General features: G+C 43.0%; 1 protein-coding gene across 1 annotated transcript in view; it reads right to left on the bottom strand.

Moving 5' to 3' along the window:
* The window catches only part of dnm1b (dynamin 1b), a 75724-nt gene extending 50078 nt beyond the window's left edge, over positions 1–25646 (bottom strand). Inside the window, exon 1 of the mRNA XM_039662113.2 lies at positions 25283–25646. Coding sequence (XP_039518047.2) covers positions 25283–25443 — 161 coding nt within the window. The 5' untranslated portion in view covers positions 25444–25646. The remainder of the gene's footprint in view (positions 1–25282) is intronic.
* Positions 25647–26344: the final 698 nt, after the last annotated feature.

Raw genomic sequence — 26344 nt, 5'->3', positions numbered from 1 at the left:
TCCAATCACAGTGGAGGAGGGGCGGGACAAATCCGACCAACTGTCACAACATTCTTTCTGTACAACAACATCAACCAGCAGAGCTAACCAAACAAAATGGAAGAAAAAGATTTTTTTAGTATGAAACAAATTATCTGCGAAATCAGTTTGGGCTTGGGCGCTTGAGAGCGTTTTGGCAGCGCAGCGTTTTTTTACCGTTGAGACGTTTCGTTGCTATGATACAGAATATCCGCAGCACAGTTTACTTGTACTGATTTCACAGATAATTTGTTCCATACTAAAAAAAAATTTTCATCCATTTTGTTTGGTTAGCCAGACTGATCTCATGAAGTAGTGCCAATTCGTATTTCCATTTTTGGCGTGCTATCAAGACGCATAATCGCTTTTCAGCATGTTTATGAACGCCGTTGACTTTACGCTATTACTGTATATATAAATATATGACTTACCTCAACCCCGTCCCTAAACCTAACCGTCACTGGGGTTAATGGCATTTATGACTGTTCCCTTACCATCCTAGGAAAAAAAAAAAGATCGCTCCCCAGATGTAGATCTACTGTACATTTTGCTTCGTTTCGCGCGGACATTTGATGGCGTGTACAGAAACACGGAATCACTCGGACGTTAATGGCGTAGACATACACGCGGATACACGCGGATAGCCAAGGCATTCTCATGCTTTAACGTCATATAGAACGCTATATGCAAAAACGGCACTATACTACGCACATGGCACCCGTTATCGTTAATATAACACGTGCTGTGAGGGCTAAGTTTAGGTGTGGGGTTGGGTCTGCGTGTCATATTCACGCTAAAGGATTTATGACGTCTTGGGTTCGCGTGTTATATTAACGATAAAGGGTGCCATGTGCGTAGTATAGCGCCGCTTTTGCAAATAGCGTTCTATATGACGTTTAAGGATGAGAACGGGCTGGGATAGCTCAAAATGCGTAGAGATAACATGCCACTTGACTCGAAAGTTTACGCAAAAGTCATAATGTCATGTTGGGTTAGCTCTGTTGGTTGATGTCATTGTACAGAAAGAATGTTGTGACAGTTGGTCAGTGTGGTTTAGTCCCGCCCCTCCTCCACTGTGATTGGACGGCTGGGTAAAATGTGACAGTGATTAGCGCTGCGTTTTATCCAAAGTTGAACATTTTTCAACTCTCGGCAACCAGTAAAAAACGCTGGGTGCTCGGCACTTCTGCGTGAAAAAAAACGTTCAATGCCTCGTTACGCTCATAGCGTTTAAAAACGCGGCACTCCCAATGAAAACAATTGAAAACATACGCCAGACAGACGCATGGAAAAACGCTTTGGTGGACACACGGCATAAGGAGGACTGTTCTTGTTGCCTAGAATAGGCAGTTATATTCAACTAAAAAAACAGGGTTCACAAACTGTCCAAATAAGTATACCATGGTGTATATAATAAAAAGTAATAACTATAATTGCATATTTTTAACCACTTTAAAGTTTTTAATATTTTTACATTTGTATCATTAGATATTTAGGTCAGCTGAAACCCCCATACTTATGTTTAAAAGTGTGATTAGGCAAGTTCTCTAAAAAAAAAAAAATCTGTTGATCACTGGCGCGCAATAGCCGCAAAGGATCCATTGTTGTATCCTTAATTCATAGGAAATGAAAGACGGATTTGAAGGCCACATTTGAATGAGCCTTCAAATTGGGACAGCCTTCATCGCCCCAAGGTGACACAATCGGTCTTCCAATGCAGCCTTTTGAAGGATGCTGCTCTGAATTGGGAGGCAGCTACATTGTCTTATCTGCTCTTGCAGTCTGTTTAATGACATTCATACAGCAGCTGTGATAACCAGCTGCTTTCTGCCGGACTTCACCATCATTTAATTGGTCGTCACGTCACCATAGGGCACATCAGCATGTGCCACTGTTATAAAACCCCATGTCTCATTCATAATATAGGCATAAGGACATCTGTCCAATAAATTGCACCATAAGTGTCAGCGTGGATGAGCTCATGTCCGTTCAACTGTATGATAAGCAACTGAATCATAAGTAGTCCAAAGAGCAGTTTGTCTGCAAGGAAATGAATCAAGTAAGAAACATAAAACATTTTGAAGAACTGTTTTCCATAAAATGAAATGGATCTGTTTGTAACTGCTTGACAAGCTTGACAGACACTTTAGTGTCCGCAGAGCTCACAGTGTAGCATGAACAATAACACTGGACCTGCTTAATAATAATGAAGATCTACGAGATAGCAACACACAACACAACATTAGTTAGACTTAACAGCATTTAAGTCACTGGCAGTGATATGGATCTATGCATGTTTTAGGGTGTGCACAAGCAAATCTAGAGCATACAAAGCTCACCGTGTTCAGTCTCAGAGCCAGTGATATTGCTGCTTATTAGGACGTAAAATCGCCATTTTGCGTCATAATAAGCAGGAATTCACATTTCATTAAAAAGTTTAGAGACTACAAACTTTAGCTCCTCATTATTCAAGGGTGTGGGACACACTCACCCTACAGGCCTATTACAGATCAGTGGGTGGGATTTCACGTGAAAATACTGAATCAATATCAGCCATCTTGTTTGGAAGCTGAGCTAACAAGCGCTGTGGAGATAGGAAGTAATGACAATGACAGAAGAAACATGAAATGGAAGAGGATTTTGAAATTCTGCTGCTCGAATACGATGTTCGTGGCTATCTTTACGAGCCACAATATAGTGAAGAGCAGCTGAGGCTGATGGAGGAACAGGAGGCGGCTGCCTGTTGCGGTCGAGGAGCCCGGACTGGCTCGAGCTGGGCGGACTTCTCGCTGTGCGCTACAGACACAGATAGAGTCCGTCTGCTGCAGACAATTTCAACGATGGCAATTTCTCCTGGACGAAATCCCTGAATCAGACGAACACACGGACGTTTGTGTTGTGATGTGAACCATCCTAGTTTCGCCTGACTGAACATCCAGGTATCATGCAGTAATTCACCATATAGAAATAAATACAAACGAGGAGTAATTCAGTAATGAGTTTGCCAATGTAACGTTAACAGGGTTTGTTGTTGTGGGAAGAAGGAGGCGGGAACCAGCAAACATTTAAACATTTTATTAGTAAAATGGACAAAACAAAAGTATATGCCAGCAGCCCCTCATTGACGACTGCTGTCTGCACACATCAGAAACACAACACAACATAAAATCAGGCCTGTTTCTCTCGATCTGCCTTCGTCGCTCCTCCTTTATGCCTCTGCTCCTCCGTGAGAGATGGGAGACCGGTGTGTCTCACAGATCTCTTTCATTATCACTCACGCTACCGGCCTCGCGCCGCTCTCTCACGTCCCTCGCCCTTGTCCTGCACACCACAGCTAACTAACTAGAAATTTTGTGTGAAATGAATTTCAAACTCTGGCGCCAGCTAAAGTCAGCCTTGTAGACGGAAGAGTGATTTCTCTGTTTGCGATGTTCTGGATTAGTGGGTGTGGCTTGCGGATCTGAGCAATGTGGTGCATTGTGGGAGTTGTTGTCTCACATACAAATGCGCCCTTCAGTTATTTTCTGTCTTTTCTCGGTCAAGAGGGCACCAAATTCAAAAATTATTTTACATTTGGACTACATATATGTAGTCTTTCAACTTTCAATAAAGATTAATGTTAAAATTGGTGAAATGCTCCTTTAAACTAGTCTAAGGTAGTGTCCTTTTGAGTAGAACCCGATGCTGCGTCTTAGCGTTGACGATATGGGAACTGTAAATTATTCGGTGTTTAGCTGGTTAAGGATGAGTGCTACCAAAATGGTGTGTCGATTAGAACACAGGAATGAGTCCAGAAATTACTTCTCAGTTGATTTATTGCCATTTGCTTTCTTTCTTGGTTCTCCCATTTCTTTCATGATTTGCTTTACAATTGCTGCATATTGCTGGTGTCTACAATCAAACAAAGTTAACTTTACTGATACAAATTATAATAATAAATATACATTCACATCACCATAAAGAAATTCTTTAAACAAATCAACAGTTATCAAATTAATATCAATACAGAAAGTTTAAATAAACTTACTAAGAGCAAACAGAGGAGCAAACAGTCAGCACAAAGAGAAACACACTAGTGGGGGTGATTGGTAAGGTAATTATCCTCAGTTGAAGGAAGTGGGCGTGTCTCCCAATAGAATGATTAATTGGGATTTTTAACAGCCGCCCCCAAATATGACAACATATTTGTCCAAAAAAAAATCCCACTCATACAGTAGGATCAGTAGGAAAGGCGGGAAGAACGATTAATCGGCTAACTGGACGAATAAATTGTTTGCCATTTACGACGATCTCAGCCACTCGAATGCGGCCATCAGAACTAGGCAGGACCTTAGAGACTGTCCCTATGGGCCAGGAACTACGAGGGAGCTGAGGATCCATCACCATGACCACAACAGAAGTTGAGATAGAGGGACCATCCGCTTTCCACTTCTGACGGGACTGAAGGCTTGGGAGATAATCCTTGATAAAGCTAACCCAGAACCTGTCAGCAAGGATCTGACTGTGTCTCCACTTCCTATGGGTCAGGAGCTCAGAGTCAGCATACATTACTTGTGGAAGCGATGCATCTCGCCGCCCCATCAGAAGAATATTCAGAAGAATATTTGGCGTTATCGGATCAGTGTCAGAGATGTTCGATGACACGTAGCCAAGGGGTTTTGAATTCATTATCTCTTCTACTTCTATAAGTACAGTGTGAAGGACTTCCTCGGTCACAACTTGAGTTCCCAAAGTAACACGCAGGGCATTTTTAATAGACCTCACCTCACGTTCCCATGTTCCTCCAAAGTGAGGAGCATATGGCGGATTAAATGAGAACTTGATCTGCTGATGTGCCAGTTTCTCTTGAAGTGTAGGGGCAAGTAGAGCATAGGCTTCTCTGAGCTCCCTTTCGCCACCTCGGAAATTTGTGCCCTGGTCGGATATAAGTTCATGAGGACGTCCTCGCCGGGCTACGAATCGCCGAAGGGCTAGGAGGAAACGGTCAGTGTCGAGACTAGACAGGAGCTCAAGATGGACACATCGGGTGGTCTGACATTTAAAAAGAATGCCCCATCTCTTCTCATGCCTGCGGCCTATCTTGATGGAAAAGGGCCAAAACAGTCCATACCAGTTGACCAGAAGGGGGGCTTATGGAGATGGAGTTTAGAGGCAGGCAAATCTGCCATGCGAGGAACAGATGGAGAGCCTTTCCATTTCTTACAATCTACACATGCTGAACCCTCTTCACAGCTTGACGGCCACGTAAAACCCAGTATTTCTGCCGAAGATGGGCGAACACTCTTTGTGGCCCAGGGTGACGCAAAGAAGAATCAATTCCCAAGATGATCAATTAGGTAATATGATTCTTGGGATCCAAAACAATTGGATGGATAATATCAGGCTCAAGATCCTCACTCTGACGGAGTCAGCCGCCCACTCTAATCAATCCTGTAGCCGAGTCATATTCTGGGGCTAATTCAGCCAGACGACTTTGAGGAGGGACATCTCGGCCACTTTGAAGTAGCCTATATTCTTCAGGAAAATCCTCCTTTTGAGCTTGACAGAGTAGATGGAGCTCTGCTTGAACATGTTGGGGCTTGGTGGAGTCCAGCTGTATACTCTTAGCAGTAGCATAAAGTAAAGCTGTCCAGGTGCTCCACTGGGAATAGTCAGCTTTTAATAAGCTATCAGACTGCTGGACATGTCCACAGAACAGGGATTTTCTCAGTTCTGGTACGGCTTCATTGGAAGGAAAAACTGGAGACTTTGGCCACTGATCTGTGGGTTAATACAGGAAAGATGGCCTTGAGAACCAGCGACTGGTATTGATGAGTTCTATCAACTTCTTGCCCCTTGTGATGTCATCAGCAGCATTATTGGCAGTATCCACATACCTCCTCTGTTCAGGCTGAGTGTGCTCAAGGATTTCGGTGATGCGGTTTGCCACAAAGACGTTATATATACAGTTGTCAGAGCAAATCCAGGTCAGAACGGTGGTGGAGTCGGACCAAAGCATGACATCATTAATGGGCAGGGTAAGTTCTCTTTGCAGAAAGTAAGCCAACTGAGACCCAGCTAAAGCTGCACACAATTCAAGACGTGGAATGGATATGGTCTTCTTTGGGGCTACCCTAGAACGGGCCATCACAAAGGAAACAGACACATTTCCATTGTTATCTGTGACACGAAGATAGGCAACGGACCCATATGCCTGTTCAGAAGCGTCACAAAACAGGTGAAGCTCTCTAGTACTAGCCATCTCATCGGTTCCTATTGAATTATACCACCGGGGAACTTGGATGTTAACTATTCCCGGTAACTCCTCCTCCCATGTGGTCCAAGCCAATCTGATGCCTTCTGGGATGTCTGGATCATCCCATTCCCTAGCTGGCTTCATCCACAGTTGTTGGAGCATGACTTTTGCACGAGTAGTGAATGGAATAATAAACCCGAGAGGGTCATACTGCCGGGCAAGAATACGATATAGGATCCGCATGGTGAGGGCTGTGTACTCCACTGGGCGGTGTTTGAAGCTCAAGGTATCATGCAAACAATGCCAGGTAAGTCCAAGAGTCCCCTCACACGGGTCCGAGCAGTCATGACTCAACCATAGCTCAGAATGGACAGACCGTGCGTCAACAGGTAGATGATTGATTACAGAGGCATAGTTACTGGCCCATTGACAAACTTCGAAACCACCCTCAATCAAAGTGGAGCGCAGTTTGTCGACCATGGCTTTAGCTTCAAGGGCAGAAGGTAAACTTTGTAAGCAGTTGTCCACGTAAAAGGCACTCAGGACTGAAGTCTCAAGATCAGAATGCTCTGCAGCAAGACTCTGAGCATGCTTTTGGAGTGCATATATAGCACAACATGGACTGCACGTTGTGCCAAAAGGCAAGACCTGCCATTCATGAACTTTAGGGGGGATGTCTCTCTTCATGCTACGCCAAAGAAAGCGTAACAGGGGCCTATCCTTTGATATCCCCACTGATGGCAACCTGATGCTCTCGAAAACGGATGAGGACTCCAAGCAAGGAAGGGCCTAACGTTGGACCTGGCAACAGGTAAGCATTAAGGTTTTCGCCCTGGTACTGGTAAGAACAATTAAACACCAGGCGGTGTTTGCCATTGTGCTCCACTAAATGATGGGGTATATACCAGGACTCATGACTTTCTCCCACTTCCCATGAAGTCAATGTCTTGACGTAGCCAGCATCAATGAGTTTTTGGATCTCCTGCTCATAGATAACTGCACGCTCTGGGTTCCTGGATAACTGTCGCTCAATGCAACGTAAGGTTGGCAGGGCTGCTTCAGGAGGCGCATGCAATAAGGGGGAATTTTTGACTCTGAGCAAAGGAGTGGCATATCTCTGTATTCCATTAATCTCATGACGCTCGGTTTGTTGCTCCAGGCACTCAAAGGCTTGCTGATCCTGCTTAGACCTAATAACAGCTTTAGGATTCTTAGAATATGGAAATATGTCGATCTGCCACAATCGTTCCACATCCCTCTGTAACTGGTCTTTGTCAAGCGAAGTAAGAAGACACCGGGTATCAGAGCTGGATTCTTGCACCAGAGAAGTCGGACCATGCAACGTCCATCCTAAGCAGAGAGAGGGAGACCATGGGAGACCGCGCTTTTTCCTCTGCTGCCCCGCAACTATGGAATTCACTGCCAGTCCACCTGAGGGCACCACAGCCAGTCGACCATTTTAAAAAAGGCTTAAAAACTTTCTTATTTAGAAAAAGCTTCTTTTAATCTAGAATTTTCACTTTTTATGTTATCTTATTCTTGCTCATTTTACGCTTGCTGTAGCACTTTGAGATCTGTTCGCAAATGAAAAGTGCTTTATAAATTAAAGGTATTATTATTATTATTATAAGCAAGTGTGCAGGGCAGCTGGACTTCCAGGGGGGCCAAATCTCACACATTCCGTAGAGCACAAGAGATGAGAATGGTCTGCACCTACCAACAACAATGGTCTGACCTTATGGAACTCCTGCAACGGCAAGCCTTGGAGGTGCTGATAACATCTCTACAGAGTGGTAATAGGGTAAGTCTGCTCAGGCAGATCTAGTTGCTTAGCAGTGAAAGCATCTCATATTTATATCACATGATCTCATATTTCTTCTGATGTTGGGAAGCTGATGAAATTGAAAATGACACTGTAGCACCCACAATTTTCTCTGTGCCTTGTCTGATTGTGCGCAAGATTAAGGTCTCCGCTGGCCCATAGAGGCCCAAACCCTCCGCAGCAGATGACAAAAGCATGGTTCTTTCTGAACCGTCGTCCAGAATGGCATAGGTCTCCAGAGATTTCCCGTTATGAGTCATAACAACTCTTACCACTTTAAGGAGTACAGAATTAAATCCACTGGGCCTACTCAGATAGAGAATTTGTTGCTCACTTTTACGAGTATTTATTTCATGCAGGATTCCTAAATGCCGACCTTGGCATTGGGGGCAGCCTTTCTTTAAGTTGCAGTTAGATGAACGATGGAAACGTCCACACCTCCAGCAGCGACCATTGTCCGTAATCCACTTTTCCTTGGCGGCTGCATCGAATTCTCGAAATCCAGAACACTGACTAAGATGGTGAGCTTGACTATCACAGAAAGCACAGGATGAGAATGCAGATTCACTAGAGGATTTCACACGAGGATTAGTGGTTTGATTCTGGATGTGATCTCTAGCACTCTCTTCCTGACTTACACACTGGAAGAAAGTGGCGGTGGAATGATCTCTGGCCAGCGGCCCTGTAACCCTTCGTGATGGCTCACTCACTTGAACAGCCAAACTTTGACATTCTGCTTCCTCCTCTAACCAGTTGGCAAAGTCTATCAGATTATACGGCACATCTGGTCTTAATAATCGGGTTTGTCTGGCAAAACTAGCAACCTGGTCAGGGGGGAGTTTACTAAGCAGCTAATGGACATGGGACGCACAGGCCAGCTCCCTTGCACCTTCGCCATGACCCCAGGACTGAAGCATGCCTACCAAAGCTCTAATACGTACGGAATCCTCGAGAATCTCCAGAGCGAACATTTGGAAGGCTCTGGACAGAAGTAATTTCTCTTAACACCAGATGGTGGGGTTGGCCGTACCTCTTCCGAAGAGCTTTTAAAGAAGTAGTGTAAGGCTGTGGATGATGAGCATAAGCGAGGGCAAGATGACGGGCTGAATCCAATTTCAAGTGATCAAGAAGAATATGATATTTATACTGCTCATTTTCCTCAAGTGGCAATAAGTTCTCCAGAGCCATATTTAGCATTGCAAACTCATGAGGGTCTTCTCTTCTAAAAAACGGAAATGAAGGCACTGATATATAGGATACAGGAACTGCTGACTGGGCTGGAAGACCGGAGTGAGCAGTTGTCGTAGAATGAACCCTATAGAGAGAATGCACACAAACCGCAGGTGCTTCATGAGATTGGGACACCGAGACTATGGGAATCATATCAGCAACAGAATGGCACTGAACATGTCTAGGGTCACTAGCTGGATACTCTTCTATGTGCCTACCAGGATCAACTAGTGCTGGGCCCCGGGGCAAATGGCGAGAACCACAAGCAGGCATGACTAGGGGATTAGTAGCAGAAGCTGTCACTCTAGATGGAGCAGGTACAGGCCCGACAGGAGCCTGAGGAGATTGTCGTGCGGCAGCTAGTGGATCCACATACTCTGAATGGATAGGTAAGGCATATGGCAGATCAGGAAAAGGATAAGGGAAATACGGAGGCCTAAATACTCCACCGTTTGGAACATAAGGCGGCAGCATCCATGGAGGGCACAAAGGGCCTGGAAAGTAGAAAGCATTTCCTGGCATTTGACTATATTGGTGGACATCGCTCCTTGCTAACTGAGGGTCACTGGGATAAAATCCTTGATGACCAAAATCGTAGTTTTGAGATAAGTCTTGATTGACACCTCGTGGCCGATTCAGGTAATGTGGAATCGGATTCACATTCATAGGGTGTTGTGAAGTTAAGTTTCTCTGACAGGGAACTGATGGCTCAGATAGTGCATGAACGTTTAGGCCTGGCTGCATGTCCATTTGTTCTCTACTAGATCGGGCAGAGGGTGTAGGAAGCATAGAGGCCGGTGGAGGTGGAAGAGTGCTTGGTCTACTCAACCTTGATGGTGAGAGAGGAGGCAAGCTTTGTCTCTCTCCCTGATGTTGACGCAGACATTCTCCTAGCTCCTGCACAAAGGATGTCCTAAAGTCCACTGATGGATCTCCCTCTCCTGTCCGTCTCTCAGGAGATGCAGCACGCAAGCTTTGTGAATCAGAAGTAAAGGAAGAACATTCACTTTGGTCCTGCAAATTCTTCATCATTTCTCCCAAATTAATTAACATGCTTTTCGTCTGTTTGACCTCCTCGGTCAGAGACTTCACATCAGTGTTTTCAGATGGTAGCAGGGCTTCTGGATTCACTCCTCCTTGTAATTGACCTCAAACATTTGTAGCAGAAGAGTGGGGATGTACCATTTCATAATCCTGATGCCACACCGGAGGCCTCACACGCCTACTTGAACACTTCAGTTTCCCCGAGTTATCTTCTGACTCCATTCCAGCAGCCTCTCCGGCTCGAAGGACCATGTAAATTATTCGGTGTTTAGCTGGTTAAGGATGAGTGCTACCAAAATGGTGTGTCGATTAGAACACAGGAATGAGTCCAGAAATTACTTCTCAGTTGATTTATTGCCATTTGCTTTCTTTCTTGGTTCTCCCATTTCTTTCATGATTTGCTTTACAATTGCTGCATATTGCTGGTGTCTACAATCAAACAAAGTTAACTTTACTGATACAAATTATAATAATAAATATACATTCACATCACCATAAAGAAATTCTTTAAACAAATCAACAGTTATCAAATTAATATCAATACAGAAAGTTTAAATAAACTTACTAAGTCATAGACGCAGCAGACACATGCAGCAAACAGAGGAGCAAACAGTCAGCACAAAGAGAAACACACTAGTGAGGGTGATTGGTAAGGTAATTATCCTCAGGTGAAGGAAGTGGGTGTGTCTCCCAATAGAATGACTAATTGGGATTTTTAACAGGAACGCTTCCACTTCATCCGGTGTAGGAAGCATGTGTCCAAACACGGCAGTCTTATTGGCTGAATGGATGTTGTTTCATGATGTAGCGTAGCCCCTCATCATTCTATAAATAGATTCCAGGAACAGCTTCTTTGTCTTCAGAAGCCATATGTTTTTTGAGCATGTGTCTGCACTCCTCCATTGTGTTGTGTGTCTGTGAAATCAGTCAGGAGGTATTCTGTACAATGGTAAGGTTGAGTTACAGAAAGTGTGTGATGCCATATCAGGGAAAGTATAGTTAGACCATAAAAGAGACCAATATGCTCAATGAAGACCAGGAGTCAAAGTTGAGGTTCAATAAGTTGACAGTTGACTCATAGGCTATGAGTCATAGGAAAGATCAGAATCCAAAGTGTATCCCCCTCGAGCCCTCGTAAGGACAGGAGGGCAGGGAGATCCGAGCAGCTCAGGTTGCCTGAGGGTTGATCCGATTTAAAAGAATTGATCTTCACGATGGTATAGCCAAAAAGAGTCCTGATGCTTTGGGCCCGGTCCAGTTCAGTTTGCCTCCCGTCCACCTCGTTTCCATGGCATGGTGGTAACAAAATTGTGCCAGGAAGGAGACAACGTATTCCTCAAAGAGGAACTGTGCACTCTTCTGGCAAAAGAGGCAATAGAGCATGTACCCCTGCCAGAAAGAGACACAGGGTTTTACAGTTTGTATTTTAAAGTACCCATAAACTATAGGGGTTTGCATCTAAATTTTATAAATACAGAGCCTAAACCATACTCTTCGGACATACAAGTTCAAGATGATAACTGTGAAACTAATAGTGCCACAAATTCAAGGATTGGTTTGTGACTATAGATTAGATAAAGGACAAATTTGACGCAATTTTCTTCTATAAACAAACTTATTTTTGTTATTATTTTTATGTTATCACTGTGAAGCTGCTTTGATATAATCTGTATTGTAAAAAGCTCTATATAAATAAAGGTGACTTGACTTATTATACAGTACTTCCTTTTGGCCAAGCCCTGTCCCCATGCACCTTCACCGATGGTGTGGTGCATGGATGCTGCTCTGGGTCCTCTGTGACCTCAGGGCATCCATATACTCAACTTTACCGATGACTGATAGATATTAGCCCAGTCGGAAGAGCGAGTGGCACGGCATTTAGATGATAATTCTTATTGTATTACTGACTTTTAAAAAAATGTTTTTTAATTTATATTAGTTAATCTAGCATATTTGTTTATTTTTTGTCATGGTATTCAGCTGCAACAGAATGTTTTGCAAAAAGACAGAATAAATGTGTTTAATATCTAAATTTTTTACTTTAATTTATTCATTTATTTTTCTACCATATTTGGGATTGAAACTGAGACTTGGAATTGATAAGCAGAATCAGAATTGGAAATGGAATCGCTAAAATACTAACGACACCCAACCCTACTGCCGTCCATACACTTTTAAGGCAGAAAAATAAGGAGAAAGCAAAAGAAGAAGAAGGAGATCAGTACAAACACAATTGGGTATAGTAATTGTGTGGCCTCTTGTTTCATGACATAGTAACTAAATCAAGACAGAGCCACCTCCACATATTTTTAAAGAACTGTCCTGGGTCCTGAAAACAAGCAGAGCTCATCAGAGCTCAGAAAATAATTATGCTCTTATGAGATAAAGGATGTTAATAAGTAAATCTGTTTAAGAAGCCTGAGGCAGATTTAGGTTTATAGAGAATAAGATGTGCAATAATAGCCTGGTTGAAACCAGACCATCTCAGTTTGTAACTGAGTTATGGTCTGGCAAAGCTTCATAGACAAATCATTTCCAGAGGGGTGTCACCAACGGACGTAGCTCAAATGCCTCAAAGGCGCAATTGGATAGACCTAAAACCAATCAGAGCGCTGAAGGAGATGACGTTTGCAGAGCGACGTTCGTCTGTTTGAATAAACGAGCAGACAATCTGATTAGCTACTTGCTCTACGTTTATTTAAAATTAGCAGCAAGACAACTATTAGTGAATGTGCTTTCCATTATCACACACAGTAAACAAAACTTTAACAACAAAAAAAAACTTTGCAATGAACTTTGCAATTTAGACACACCTGTATGGTGAGACCCAGAGGTGAGACCTTACTGTCTATGGGTGAGACATACATGCTCAGGCAGATTCGGCTTGCCTTGAAGTCGTTCATCCTCGGACGCAGCGCCGCTACAAAAAAAGCCATGCACACAGCTAAGGGAAATGGGGTCGGTCTTGCGCACCGAACAGGTTTTGCCGCACACCTTCGCGCTCGTGCGGACGCATCGAGTATAAACAAGGCTTTGCTCTATGTCAGCGCGTGCTCTGATCGGTATAAAGGTGCACAGACCTCTCCCGAATCATCTCCAGCAGTAGCAGTCTCTGAAGCACCACTAACTTGGCCTCCGTTTCCCTCGTAATCTGATATTAGTATTTAAACATTCTCTATGATAAAAAATGTTTGTGAAAAAAATATTTTAATAACATGGTTTTGGCGGTTATAGAGTTCTAATGACAGTGCTCAACTATAACCGTCACACCTCTTTGTAAATGTTCAAAATCTGCTTCACCGTCGCTGTGCTGTCGTCATCGTGTAAAGCCCGCCCCAGCGTTTCTAATTGGTGCCGCAATTTCGGCGGATTGGAAATAGCCTTGAATGAGCTTTTTGCCAGACTAACTTTCAGTGCAAATCTAAATTTGCTGGAAATTGTCTGGGTTTTCCCAGGCTAGTGTAATAATCAATAACAATAACAATAATTGACAACAATAATCCAATAATAACAATAATAGGGTCAACACAAGCTTCCTCCCGGGTTAGTGACATCACCAACCCTAAAATGTGCATAAACCCCGCCCTGGGGAACACTCATGGTGCGTTCACTTGCTATGGAAAATAGGATATTTTCCACTTGTGAACTGGTATTTACCAGTGTGTTGCGTTCAAGTGCTTTTGTTGTCGTAATGTGGTAAAAAGATGGAGATCCAGACCTGTTATTTGGCTAAAACTATTTTAGATTGCTTAAGTCATCTGCTACAGCAAGAAAATGATTTATAAAAATTCAAATGGTAAATAATATGCTGTTAGTTTCTAGGTCATGAATAGTACATATGTTTACCATTCACGACTCTTGCGTTGCTCTCCTCCGCCATTTTGAAAATGTCAAAAGTTATTTCATCTCGGCAACTCGTCCATCAAAATATTCTACGAGTTTCCCAGTGGAAAATACCACATGAGGGGGTGTTCATGTGCATTTTCCACGTCGGCTTTTGGTATTTACCATAATTACCATAGGACGTGAAAGCACCATCAGTCCATATTGAGAAGAGGAAGAGTAATTTTATAAGAGTGAGTCAGCTCAGACTTTAGCATCCATCTTTTCACATGCAATAGAATGTCACTCTGTGTGCATCTCACAACAGTTCCCAAATGAGTGATTTATAGATTACATGACTGAATATCCTAATTGAAGATAGCAACATAAATTTATCAACTAACCATTCAGAGATGTCCTGTTGCATTCTACATGTTGTCACTTCTTCTTGAGTCTTTCCATCTTTGACTGACTCTGTTTTAACATTACAGGGAGAACAGTTTCTGTCATTGCAGCTGGTAACACACGCGCTCTTGAAACCCCGCCCTCTGCAGCAGCTCATTTGCATTTAAAGGGCCAGACACAAAACAGTGTTTTTGCAAACCCTCAAAAAAAAAAAAAAAAAAAAAAAAAAACAACTTTAGCATGCTATATAAAAATATCTGTGGGGTATTCTGTGCTAAAGCTTAACACACACTCTGAGGACATCTTGTAAAAATGGCATTTTACCACTTTCCCTACCTGTCCTCTGTGTACCCCTGGTATTAAAGGGGGAGTTTACTGTTTTTTTTCTTTGCATGATTGTGTTTATGGGGTGCAATTTAACATGTATTCGTGTTTTTTCTGTTTTAAAAAGTCTTATTTTTCATATACTTCACCTTCATTGTAAGCCGCGCTCTCCTCTGTCCCCTAAACGAGCGGTTGACTTCCTGAGTCTATGAAACCACTCCCTCAGAAACAGGCAGTGGGCTCAGATTGGTTAGTTTGGGCTGGTGTGTGGTGATCAGTGTTGTGCCAGTGCCGGCGCTATGGGGGGGCATTAGGGGGCAATGCCCCCCCAAATGTATTTTGTGCCCCCCCAAATTGAATTATGATATAATTTACAAAATAATACCAGTTTAATTTAACTCACATTTCAGTGAGAAATAGTACAAATATATGTCTACAAACGGCTCATTAGCTGAAAATACAATAAAGCCAACATAAAAACCAGAGTGACGCTGTGAGGAAACCCCCCTGCCGCCCCCCCAATCACGCACGTTAATACTTGAATGAAATGATTTTCAGTTGGCGCGACCGCGCGAGCTTCCTGCATTCAAAACAAAGTAAACAGATGAAAACTCTCCAAAAATGGAAATTAGAAAATGGTTCAATACCACAGTTTCTCCTTACACATCGATTACCCCATACAGCAAGACAACGACAGCCCGGCTTTGGTATTTGGTGCTTCTACCGTGCAGTGTTGTAGTCGAGACCGAGACCAAAGACAGTCGAGTCCGAGTCGTAAGTGTAGCTATTTATCTAACTGGCATGTACTGTAATGTTCACTATGTGTTGTCACGTGATGAAACTAATAGTTTAGTTGGCCTAGTTTTTGCGCTGCCCATTGTCCTGAAATGTCACTCACCCCCGCCGTGGAGAAACAGGTGTTTAAGCCTATATTTTCTTGTAAATGGAAATTGTAGAATAATATCTGTGTATGTTGTGTGTTTTTTATTTGTTAAAGGTGTTAAAGGTTTTATTTGATAAAGGTAACTAGCCTACATGATGCTTTTTTAAGGCTACGAATGTAAATGCTTATGTTAGAACATAGCAGAATAAAGATGAGTAACTTAGCTTTTTTTTTTCTCACTTCCGCCATTGAGATAGCATATACGGCTATTCTGTCAGGGAGAGACTGTGTACATGTTCGTTAGCTTTGCTATTATAAAGCTGTGGTCAGAGTCGGTCTTGCAATTTTTTTTTTGTATAGGCCTATTTAACCCTTGATCAAATTTCTTAAGAGTCGCTCGTCTTGCAACCATGTGTAATGTTTTATGTGTTTATTGTGTGGGTTGCATTACTTCATGTTATACCATGGTCTGGGTGAATACTCGATTCTGATTGGCTGCTGGGTGTCCGTTAAAAAGTGATAGAGGACACCTAGTAAAGTAGTTCTGGTGAAACTGCCTGTTTACCATTCGAAATGAATAAATAAATGCGCTGCCCACAACGGCTGTGTGAGTAACCATAGCAACAGGCAGTCACATGCTCTAGCTCTATCATCTAACGTTAGATATTATAGCCTAATACAACAATGAGCGACTTCGTGCTATTTCTTTTAACATTTATGGAGAATATGGCAACTTTGACGACTGGTATGCTGCTGAAGAAAGAAAAAATGTAAATAAAACGGATGAAATTACACCGCTGCTGCGCTGCTCCATTGAACTCTATTGGTAACGACGTAACTTGCGACCATAGTTGGATAACGATGCTTTCGGGAAACGCACCCCTGAATGAGACCCTGCGGGAGTTTTACGCAGCTGTCCAGACAACCAAGGCAGGAGAAGGCTGAACGTTACAGCGTTTCAAGCCTAAGGAGCCTGAGGCAAATGACCCTCTCTCTTTGATCTGATTAATTTATTGCCCTCTATAACGTTAAGCGCAAATCGCTGGAGCTCAGAGCTAATTGTTTTTTTTATTGTTGTTTGATTAATTGTTTTATGTGTAATAAAAAAAAAAACTATTCCTACCTTTGTGTTTCATGAAAAAAAAAAATGCATTTGTGAACCTGAAGGGAGCTAAGCGGACTATAGGCTAAATATCTGGTTGCTAAATAAACAGTAGGCAAGGCAAGTTATTATTTGTAAAAACTAGATTTAGCCTAATTAAAATATAAACTAATGTTTAAAAATGTTTTATTTGGCAAGTGACCATGGTATAAGCGGGTTAATGCCCTCCGAGGTGTCCATTGTCAGGTTTTAATGGACTTCGGCGGAGGCAACCGTCCTCCGCTGCGCGTCGGCCGGTTTACGCCTCGCCGTCGTCCATTAAAACCTGACAATGGACACCTCGTCGGGCATTAACCCTTACTTAATAGCTAACAGAAAAGGCAGTAGCAATAATAAATATAGGATATCTAATATCGGAAAAAAGTCCTCATACCTACCTAGTGCCCACCCATTGAAAATAAATGCCCCCCTGCTAAAAGCGGTCTGAAGCCGGCTCTGTGTTGTGCAAGTTACTTCCAAACTGTAATACATTAGGTATTACTTGTTACTGTTATTTAAAAGTAATTCATTACCTTACAATATTACTGTCCCAGAATTGTAATGCGTTACATTACTCATGTATTACTTTTGAGTTACTTTCACCAAAATAACTAAGTAGAACTTAACTTTTGGGCTGCAACGATATGCAATATGAAACCGAAATCGCGATTCGCCACGCGACTCAAATCCACGAACCTACAGAATCGCGACAAACCTCCAGCGTTATTCTCCTTACCGTCCAGATCCAATGCTGTCTTATCTCTAAATTAGGCTATTAGTATTATTTGAAGTTAACATTATAAAATACGTGGACCTACACCACAAAACTAGTTGAGGATAAATTATTTAAAATTGGGGAAGTCCAGCATGGACATTTGCAGTCAAAACTTGAAATAAAAATCCTCAGAAAATACATGTATTGAAACATATAGGCTACTTCCTTAAAGGACTCCAGACATTAGACAAATATCAGTCTATGTTTTATTTTTAATATTAGGGAAAAGACACACATTCATGCGTGCCAAAAAAATAGGAGGCAAAATATATTTTTTGTAATTCTGTTAATTACACTGCGCAAATCGGATGAGGAAGGGTTGGCTCTCCAGTCTCCAAAGAACTTAAAATATTCATTTTATTTTAGTTTTCGTTTTCGCATTTATGAGGAAAAAACAATGTTACAGACGCGACCGCTCTGAACTGGCACTAAAAGACTGCTTTAAAACTTTCACATATCTGTTGCCTTTAAGAAGTAAAAGCAGACAATACACTGTAATACAACTGTAATACAAGCCTCACTGAACATGTAACGAGTAAAATATTACTGAAAATTGATTAGTAATGCCTTACACTACTGCGTTACAGCAAAAAGTAATATGTTACTTAGGGATGGGACGGTATGAAAATGTCATATCACGATTATAGTGTCCAAAATAATCGTGATTATCAATATTATCACGGTTTTGTTAAAAATTTATGAAAGTGCTCAAAAAGAACTGATGCTCACACTGAAACATTTCAACAAGTTTTATAATTGAAAATCAACAAACAACAAATAAAACAAGCCTCTCTACGCATTTTTTTTAAGCAAGTTTCTATTCTATGGCATTTGCTTCTTTATAATGCCCGTCGTCAATAGCAACGCATTATTACACAGCGCACTTTCATATCACAACGGACGCGCGCTCTTGTTTCATTCAAATACAACTTGCCGTCTTGCGTCTCCGGTTTTTGATTGTATTGCAAAAATGAAATCAGAGTTGATTTATTGCTTACAGAGTTTGATAATATTGGTGTGATATATCTTGTCTGGACGATTGTTTTACAAAATGAATTCATAAATAGGTAAGATTTAAAACATTAGCTAATCTCATTATCAATTCAATATGTCCCCGTAATTATGTGGTAAAAATAAAATCGGTTTAATACGTGATGTATCTATACTTTACTATCCCTTAAAATATCACTCTTAATAATAGTCTTGTTTGAAGTTGTTCGTTCGTCTTTAGCTCAAATCCACTTGCAACGAACCTTTCTTCGCGGAAGCTTCACGTCTATTTCAAGTGAGTGACATAAAATGTTTCAACTCAAAACAACATTTCGTGCCCAATTGTTTCCCAGTGTTGGTATTAAGGTCAAAGTTAACTTGCCTTGCGTTCGGGTGATGATCACACAAGACGACTCGGCAGATTTGAAGTGTTTCTATTGCAGTGACTTTTTGTTCGGCAGACAGGGTGACCATCCTCGATCAAGTTTCACTCAGGACTTTTGTAAAACCCAAAATATGACCACACCTCAGATTTGGTCATTTTAAAAGGCTAAAAAAATCTCCTGAGCACGGTCACTGCCTTCCACCATTCCTTCTCGAATAGTAATTTAAAAAAATATTGCGTGCTGCGCGCCACAGGATTCAGTGAGTTATTAAAATCGCGATAATCAAACACGGTTTTAATGATAATTAAATTTTAAACGATAATACTAACCGCCAGTACATTTTATCACGGTTTATCGTGAAACCGGTTATCGTCCCATCCCTAATGTTACTGTAATGTATTACTTTTGTAATGCGTTACTCCCAACACTGGTGGTGATTGACTAAACTGTCGCTCACGTTGTCCGGAAGGTTGACGCCCATTACCTTTACAGGCGAAACGTGCCTGCGCTCCGGTCCAGATGTAAATAATGGTGTCGAACTGCAGTGTCAGTTTGAGGCAGAATCAGACCAAGAAAGCGGCGATGAAGAGAGGCAAGCAGAACCTCACCACACAAGGCTCTTACTAAACATTTCTGAATGATAATTTGCTAAACAAAATTTAACTTTATACACGTTTGTTTAACACAATAGTGTCACGGGGTGAGTGTTGGAGTGCAGGCAGAGGAAGAAGGAGACCGAAGAGGCAAAGCTCCAATTCAAAACTTTACTTAAACTTTAAACATCCAACGGAACAGGAACAGACAGGAATCACTCTCAAACACTTGTAACATAAGCACAACGACCGACAAAGACTGAATGAAACTGAGGGAACTAAATACACAGGGGAATCAAACATAATGAGGTGCAAACAGGTGAAAATGATGAACAGACGAGGAACAGGTGGCTGATGAGGGAGTGAGTTCGGGAGTAGAGACAAGAGGATCCTGGGAAGTGTAGTGCAGATGACGAAGACAGACTGGTGCAGACGAAGCACTGTGACATCACTCCCCCCTCCCGGTACGCGTGACTTCACGCCGTAACATCAATGGGGTGGGGGGGTGGGCGCCCTGGAGGCTGTGGTCTGGAGGAGGAAGGCTCCAGGGCGGAGCAGGATGAGGGTGTGGCCAGGGCGGAGCAGGCTGAAGGCGTGGCGGAGCAGGCTGAAGGCGTGGCCAGGGCAGAGCAGGCTGTGGCGGTGCGGACCCTTCGGGCGGCCACGGCGGTGAGGACCCTTCGGGCGGCCGTGGCTGGGACACTGGGCCCCCCCCAAAAAAATACTTGGGCTGAGTCCCCGGATTGGGGGCAGATGGGGCGTGGACCGTCTCTCGCTGGACAGACGGGACGGTCTCGGGCTGGACGGTCTCGGGCGCGGGTTGGACGGTCTCTGGTGATGGCCGGACGGTCTCTGGCGCTGGCCGGACGGTCACGGGCTCTGGCTGGACGGTCACGGGCTCTGGCTGGACGGTCTCGGGCTCTGGCTGGACGGTCTCGGGCTCAGGCTGGAAGGTCTCGGGCTCAGGCTGGACGGTCTCGGCCTCGGGTTGGGCAGGGCTGGACGAGACCAGCAGTGAAGCGGTCTCGACGGGGCTGGACGGAACCAGCGATGAGGAGAGTTCAGGCTTGACGAGGCTGGACGGGACCAGCGATGAGGAGGGTTCAGGCTCAACGGGGCTGGACGGAACCAGCGATGAAGAAAGCTCAGGCTCGGCAGGGCTGACGTGGAGCTCAGGCTCGGCAGGGCTGACGTGGAGCGCAGGCTCGGCAGGGCTGAAGTGGAGCGCAGGCTCGGCTGGGCTGACGTGGAGCGCAGGCTCGGCTGGGCTGACGGTGAGCGCAGGCTCGGCAGGGCTGACGGTGAGCGCAGGCTCGGCAGGACTGACGGTGAGCGCAGGCTGGGCAGGGCTGACGGTGAGCGCAGGCTCGGTGGGGCTGGACGGGACCAGTGGTGAGGAGGGTTCAGGCTTGACGGGGCTGGACGGGACCAGCGATGAAGAGAGCTCGGGCTCAGCGGGGCTGGACGGAACCAGCGATGAGGAGAGCTCGGGCTCGGCGGGGCTGGACGGAACCAGCGGAGAGGAGAGCTCGGGCTCGGCGGGGCTGGACGGAACCAGCGGAGAGGAGAGCTCGGGCTCGGCGGGACTGGACGGAACCAGCGGAGAGGAGAGCTTGGGCTCGGCGGGGCTGGACGGAACCAGCGATGAAGAAGGTTCAGACTGGAAGGCGATGATGGCTGGTGAGGTGATGATGGTGGGTGTGTGTGGTTGAGTGGTGCTGTTATCTTCAGCCTCACCAACGGTGAAGGCTGACCCACTCAACCACAACACATGGTCCAGGTAACTGGCGAGGGTTCCTGGAAACGCTGCTGCTGGGGCTTGCTGGTACAGATGATTGTCCAAACCCAGCCAAAAGACAGTTTTTAAGACATCATCTGACCAGCTTACCCCAGCAGAGAGCTCCAGGAAACGGGCAACATAATCCTCGATTACATGACCGTCTTGGAAAATGTTAAATAAGGAATGAGCTGGGGTGAGGAGAGTGCCCATGCTGAAACTTCTTAAGGTCGGTCGTTCTGTCACGGGGTGAGTGTTGGAGTGCAGGCAGAGGAAGAAGGAGACCGAAGAGGCAAAGCTCCAATTCAAAACTTTACTTAAACTTTAAACATCCAACGGAACAGGAACAGACAGGAATCACTCTCAAACACTTGTAACATAAGCACAACGACCGACAAAGACTGAATGAAACTGAGGGAACTAAATACACAGGGGAATCAAACATAATGAGGTGCAAACAGGTGAAAATGATGAACAGACGAGGAACAGGTGGCTGATGAGGGAGTGAGTTCGGGAGTAGAGACAAGAGGATCCTGGGAAGTGTAGTGCAGATGACGAAGACAGACTGGTGCAGACGAAGGACTGTGACAAATAGCATCTGACTGGCAACAATAGCAACTGACTGGCTACTAATGTTATACTCAAACAGCGTTGGCATTAGTTTACGTTCTTGATCAAATCGAAAATAACGTCATTAAGCATATATACATGAAAAATACGTTTAAAACATTAGTACTTATACAAAATTCAGGTCCATAATGTTTGTACGCGTTTGTCATAGACACAATAGCATTACTAGTAGCCTATAGTGGCTATAAAGCTAGCGCTGGCATTTTATAAAACTAAAACACAAGGCTACGTCTGGAATTATACATGCAAATACATTTAAAACAGTGAAGTCTTAGCCTACTTACAGGTTGTGACCCAACAACTGCTGCCTCAGGTTTTAAAGCTGGAACTGCTTCACGTTTTAGTAACAGTTTCTTGTTGAATCCGGCATTGAATTCGTGGAGATTCTGGAAGCTGTCTTCCGTAAAATGCGCAGCACAGAGAGCTAAATTACGATCGTCATTTTCAGGAACATTATCAAACATAAATTGTATCCATTGTTGACGAAGTACAGCGTCCGCGGGAAGTTTGAACACAGAAGACCTGACAGCTGGGTGAACACACACTCGACGAGCCGCTGAAATATGCGCATGCCCTTTTCTGCATATTCCGGAGGGAGAGATTGATGCAAATGTGTGGGTTAGTGACGTCTAAAACCCAGCTGTAGTCCCAATCAAGTCGTTTTTGTAGGCAATATACTTCCTGATTTTTAAAAGATGATATCTCTGCTTACACTGAACTTTCAGCGCTGCAACTTTGCAGATACTGTTCATGCACCAACAGCAACATTACACACTATTTAAAATGAAAAAAGTGAAAAAAAGTGAAATCGGTTCCTGCCTCTTTCTTCCCACAACAACAAACCCTGTTAACTTTACATTGGCAAACACATTAGTGAATTACTCCTCGTCTGTATTTATTTCTGTTTGGTGAATTACTGCTTGATCCCTGGATGTTCTGTTAGGCGAAACTTTCACAACACAAACGTCTGTGTGCTCGTCTGATTCAGAGATTTCCTCCAGGAGAAATTGCCATCGTTGAAATTCTCTGCAGCATACGGACTGTGTCCGTAGCACGCAGCGAGAACACATGCAACAGCAGACCGCTCAGCTCGACCCAGTCCGGGCGTCTCGACCGACAGGCAGCCACCTCCTGCTCCTCCATCAGCCTCAGCAGCTCTAAACTACACTGTGGTTCGTAAAGATAGTCACGAACATCGGATTCGAGCAGCAGAACTTCAAAATCCTCTTCTTCCATATCATGTTTCGTTTCTTCCGTCATTGTCATAACTTACTATCTCCACGACGCTTGTTAGCTAAGCTTTCAGACAAGACGGCGGATATTGACTGTTATAGGCCTGTAGAGTGAGTGGGTCCCACACCCTGTAATAATAATGAGCTAATATTTGTAGTTTTACAGATTTTAATGAAACATGACTTCCTGCTTATCATGACGCAAAATGACGATTTTCACGTCACAATAAGCAGGAAGTAAAACACTTACAGTAAATCCTTATTTCTCCCATCTCAGGGGAAAATAAGGGAATAAACCATGACCATTCAAAAATATGACTGGGTTTCTAAAGATACAAAGCTTAATGCAAATAGGTGAAGTGACTCTTTAAGATGTGTTTTGGTAATTTGGATCCCAATGCTGAATACAGGTATAAACAGGGTCTAAACCGTTTTGAGCTTGTCCAATTTCAACCACTTCCAGAAGTAGACAAAAAATGCATTCGATCGGATTGATTTCGTAGTGTAAACGCTCATGTGGTCGAATTTGTTTAAAAAGCCACAAAAAACACATTTTCTCCACCTGCTGACAGGATTTAAACGTTGTCGGCTAAAGACCCAAATTTGGTTTGAAGTCAGTCTTTTTGTTGTTGTTGTTGTTTTTATCATTTCCTTTTACATTCATATGTAAACTGTGCGAGCTTATTTTCTATTTTCTCCATTAGATCGAAAAAAAACCCAACGACATACATTTACCCTCCCCTCAAAGAAATCAGGACAGACGTGGTTGAAAGAGGACAAAAGTGATGATTTAAATTTTAAAACACCTGGTGTAAACGGGTAATGCCAGGTGTAAACAGGGCCTAAAGTACCCTCATGTGTCATTATACTGCCAAGTCTCTCTGCCTGTCTAGTTGTCTGTCTTCTTTTCCCCCACGGAGTAGATTTTGTTTGTTTTTGTTTTATTTTAATACAAAGCCCAGGGCTCTGCATTTGAGTTCTCGCCTCACCCTTCACCTAATGTTGTTCTGTATGACTTTTTTCCATGGAACACAAAAGGCAGAATGACAGCTTCAGTCACCATTCACTTTCATTGTATAAAGAAAAGAAAGAAAAAGTACAATCACAAGTTTAGAACAACATGGTGGTTTGTAAACGATGTCAGAATTTTCATATTGTGTGAACTATCACTTTAAAGGATTGTTATTTTGTCCTAATAATAATTGGTTCCAATTTATGTACACAATTTCATTAGCATTCCTCAAAGATTTTGACTAAGGTGAACAGAAAACAAAAAACAAGGAAAATAGTCCTGTGGCTCACATGTGACCCTCTGACACACGATTCCAACTACCGGTGAACATTAAACCTTGGCCTTTTATCACGGCCGCCTCTGAATGCCTTTTCATGTTTATCTTCAACCAAACCATGAAAACTAATGGAAACGTAATAACATTATCTGAGGTACACGTATGTCACTCTAGCCTGTGAATTAAAATATAAACACAACACTTCACACAAAGATAATTTCTCTTCCTTATATACATAAGCTCGCTCGCGCATATGATGCCCAAGAATGCTGTTGTTTGGTGAAGATAGGAAGCTCGCTAGTATGATGGCCTCTCGAGGACGCACACGTCAGCCATGTCGGTTGTCCATTTCGAGAGACTGAGTTAAGTTTGCATGTTTTACATTAAGTTTTACATGAAATAAATCATGGTAAAAAAACATTTATTTTGTCAGTTAAGCATCAATGTATAACAAAATATCCTGTTTTAAAAGCGTAACCTGCCTAAAAACAGATGAGATCCTCACTGTCATTAATAATATTCTCTCTATATTATCATAAATGAACATTTTGGTACACAGGCATTATAGCCTGTGTGATAACTGAAAATGCTTGTGTTCCGTTAAAGAGCAATTAATGATACAGGGAAAGTGGATGTCACGATGGAGTGATGATGGACGGTGTCCATCTATGTCATCAGTCACTTACTTCCCAACGAAGTTCTCCAATACCGAGCTTTTCCCAGCACTCTGGCCACCGACCACCGCGATCTGAGGAAGGTCCATGTTGGCATTTTGTCCGATGGCAGAGAAAGCATCCTGCAGTCTGTTTACCAGAGGAATCAAGTCCTCCATTCCCCGATTGCCCATCGTGTGAAATAAACAGGCTCTATTTCACAGTGACTAAAAATTATGTCCTAGCCTAATTGACCCTGAACTGAGACCTAATTTGCAGGCCTCGTAATATCTAAAGCTGCCCTTTGCTGCGTTTCTTTTAATTTTGCATACACCTTGACGAATGGACATGCGTCCTCTGTACGCGCTGCTCCCTGCCTGTTCTTTTCACCACTATCTGCGGGAGCGATGCGGTGATGATGCTCTGGATGCTGCGATACCGTCTCCAGCCACGGGGGGCGCATTGCATTCTGAAATTACCGTTCCAATGTGTGTGATAATTTCACAAGACTTTCTGTGAGAAGTATAATTTTCGGTGTGATTATAAGCAATACCATAAGGTTTTGAATTGTATTCCAGCTCTGTTGGTTAGAAATAAAGAGTCCAATGTAACTAACTGAAGCTCTTCATACCATCTTTAAAAATAAATAGACTGGATTTTTTCATTCAACATATTAATACAAATTTTATTAACACAAGACACATTTCCAAATCAAGTTAGTCAAAGTAATGTGACTTAATTTATTCCCAAGAGCTATATTAATAAATTAAGAACTATGTATTGATATCTATGCTACCTTTAAAGCTTAGGAACGATACCCATCCTATTAGAACTTATGGATCACAATAATTGAACTTTCTGTGATTCTGAAATTGAGTACATTTGTTTTTTGACTATATAATTAGTATAACATTTTTGTTTGACATGAGTGGCTAAAAATGTAATATCTTAATATCTTAAAATCTTCATTTTCAAAAAAATGACATAACTTTTGGTATAATAATGGAAGATGTTGCCTATAGGACAGGAATTCCTATATAGGCAACATATATGTGAATGTGATGAATTCCAGTTCAAACAGTGTGTGGTCATAAA

Source organism: Pimephales promelas, chromosome 4, assembly GCF_988280905.1.
Source record: "Pimephales promelas chromosome 4, fPimPro1.hap1.1, whole genome shotgun sequence".
NCBI lineage: Eukaryota > Metazoa > Chordata > Actinopteri > Cypriniformes > Leuciscidae > Pimephales > Pimephales promelas.
This window is presented reverse-complemented; position numbering and strand designations above follow the sequence as displayed.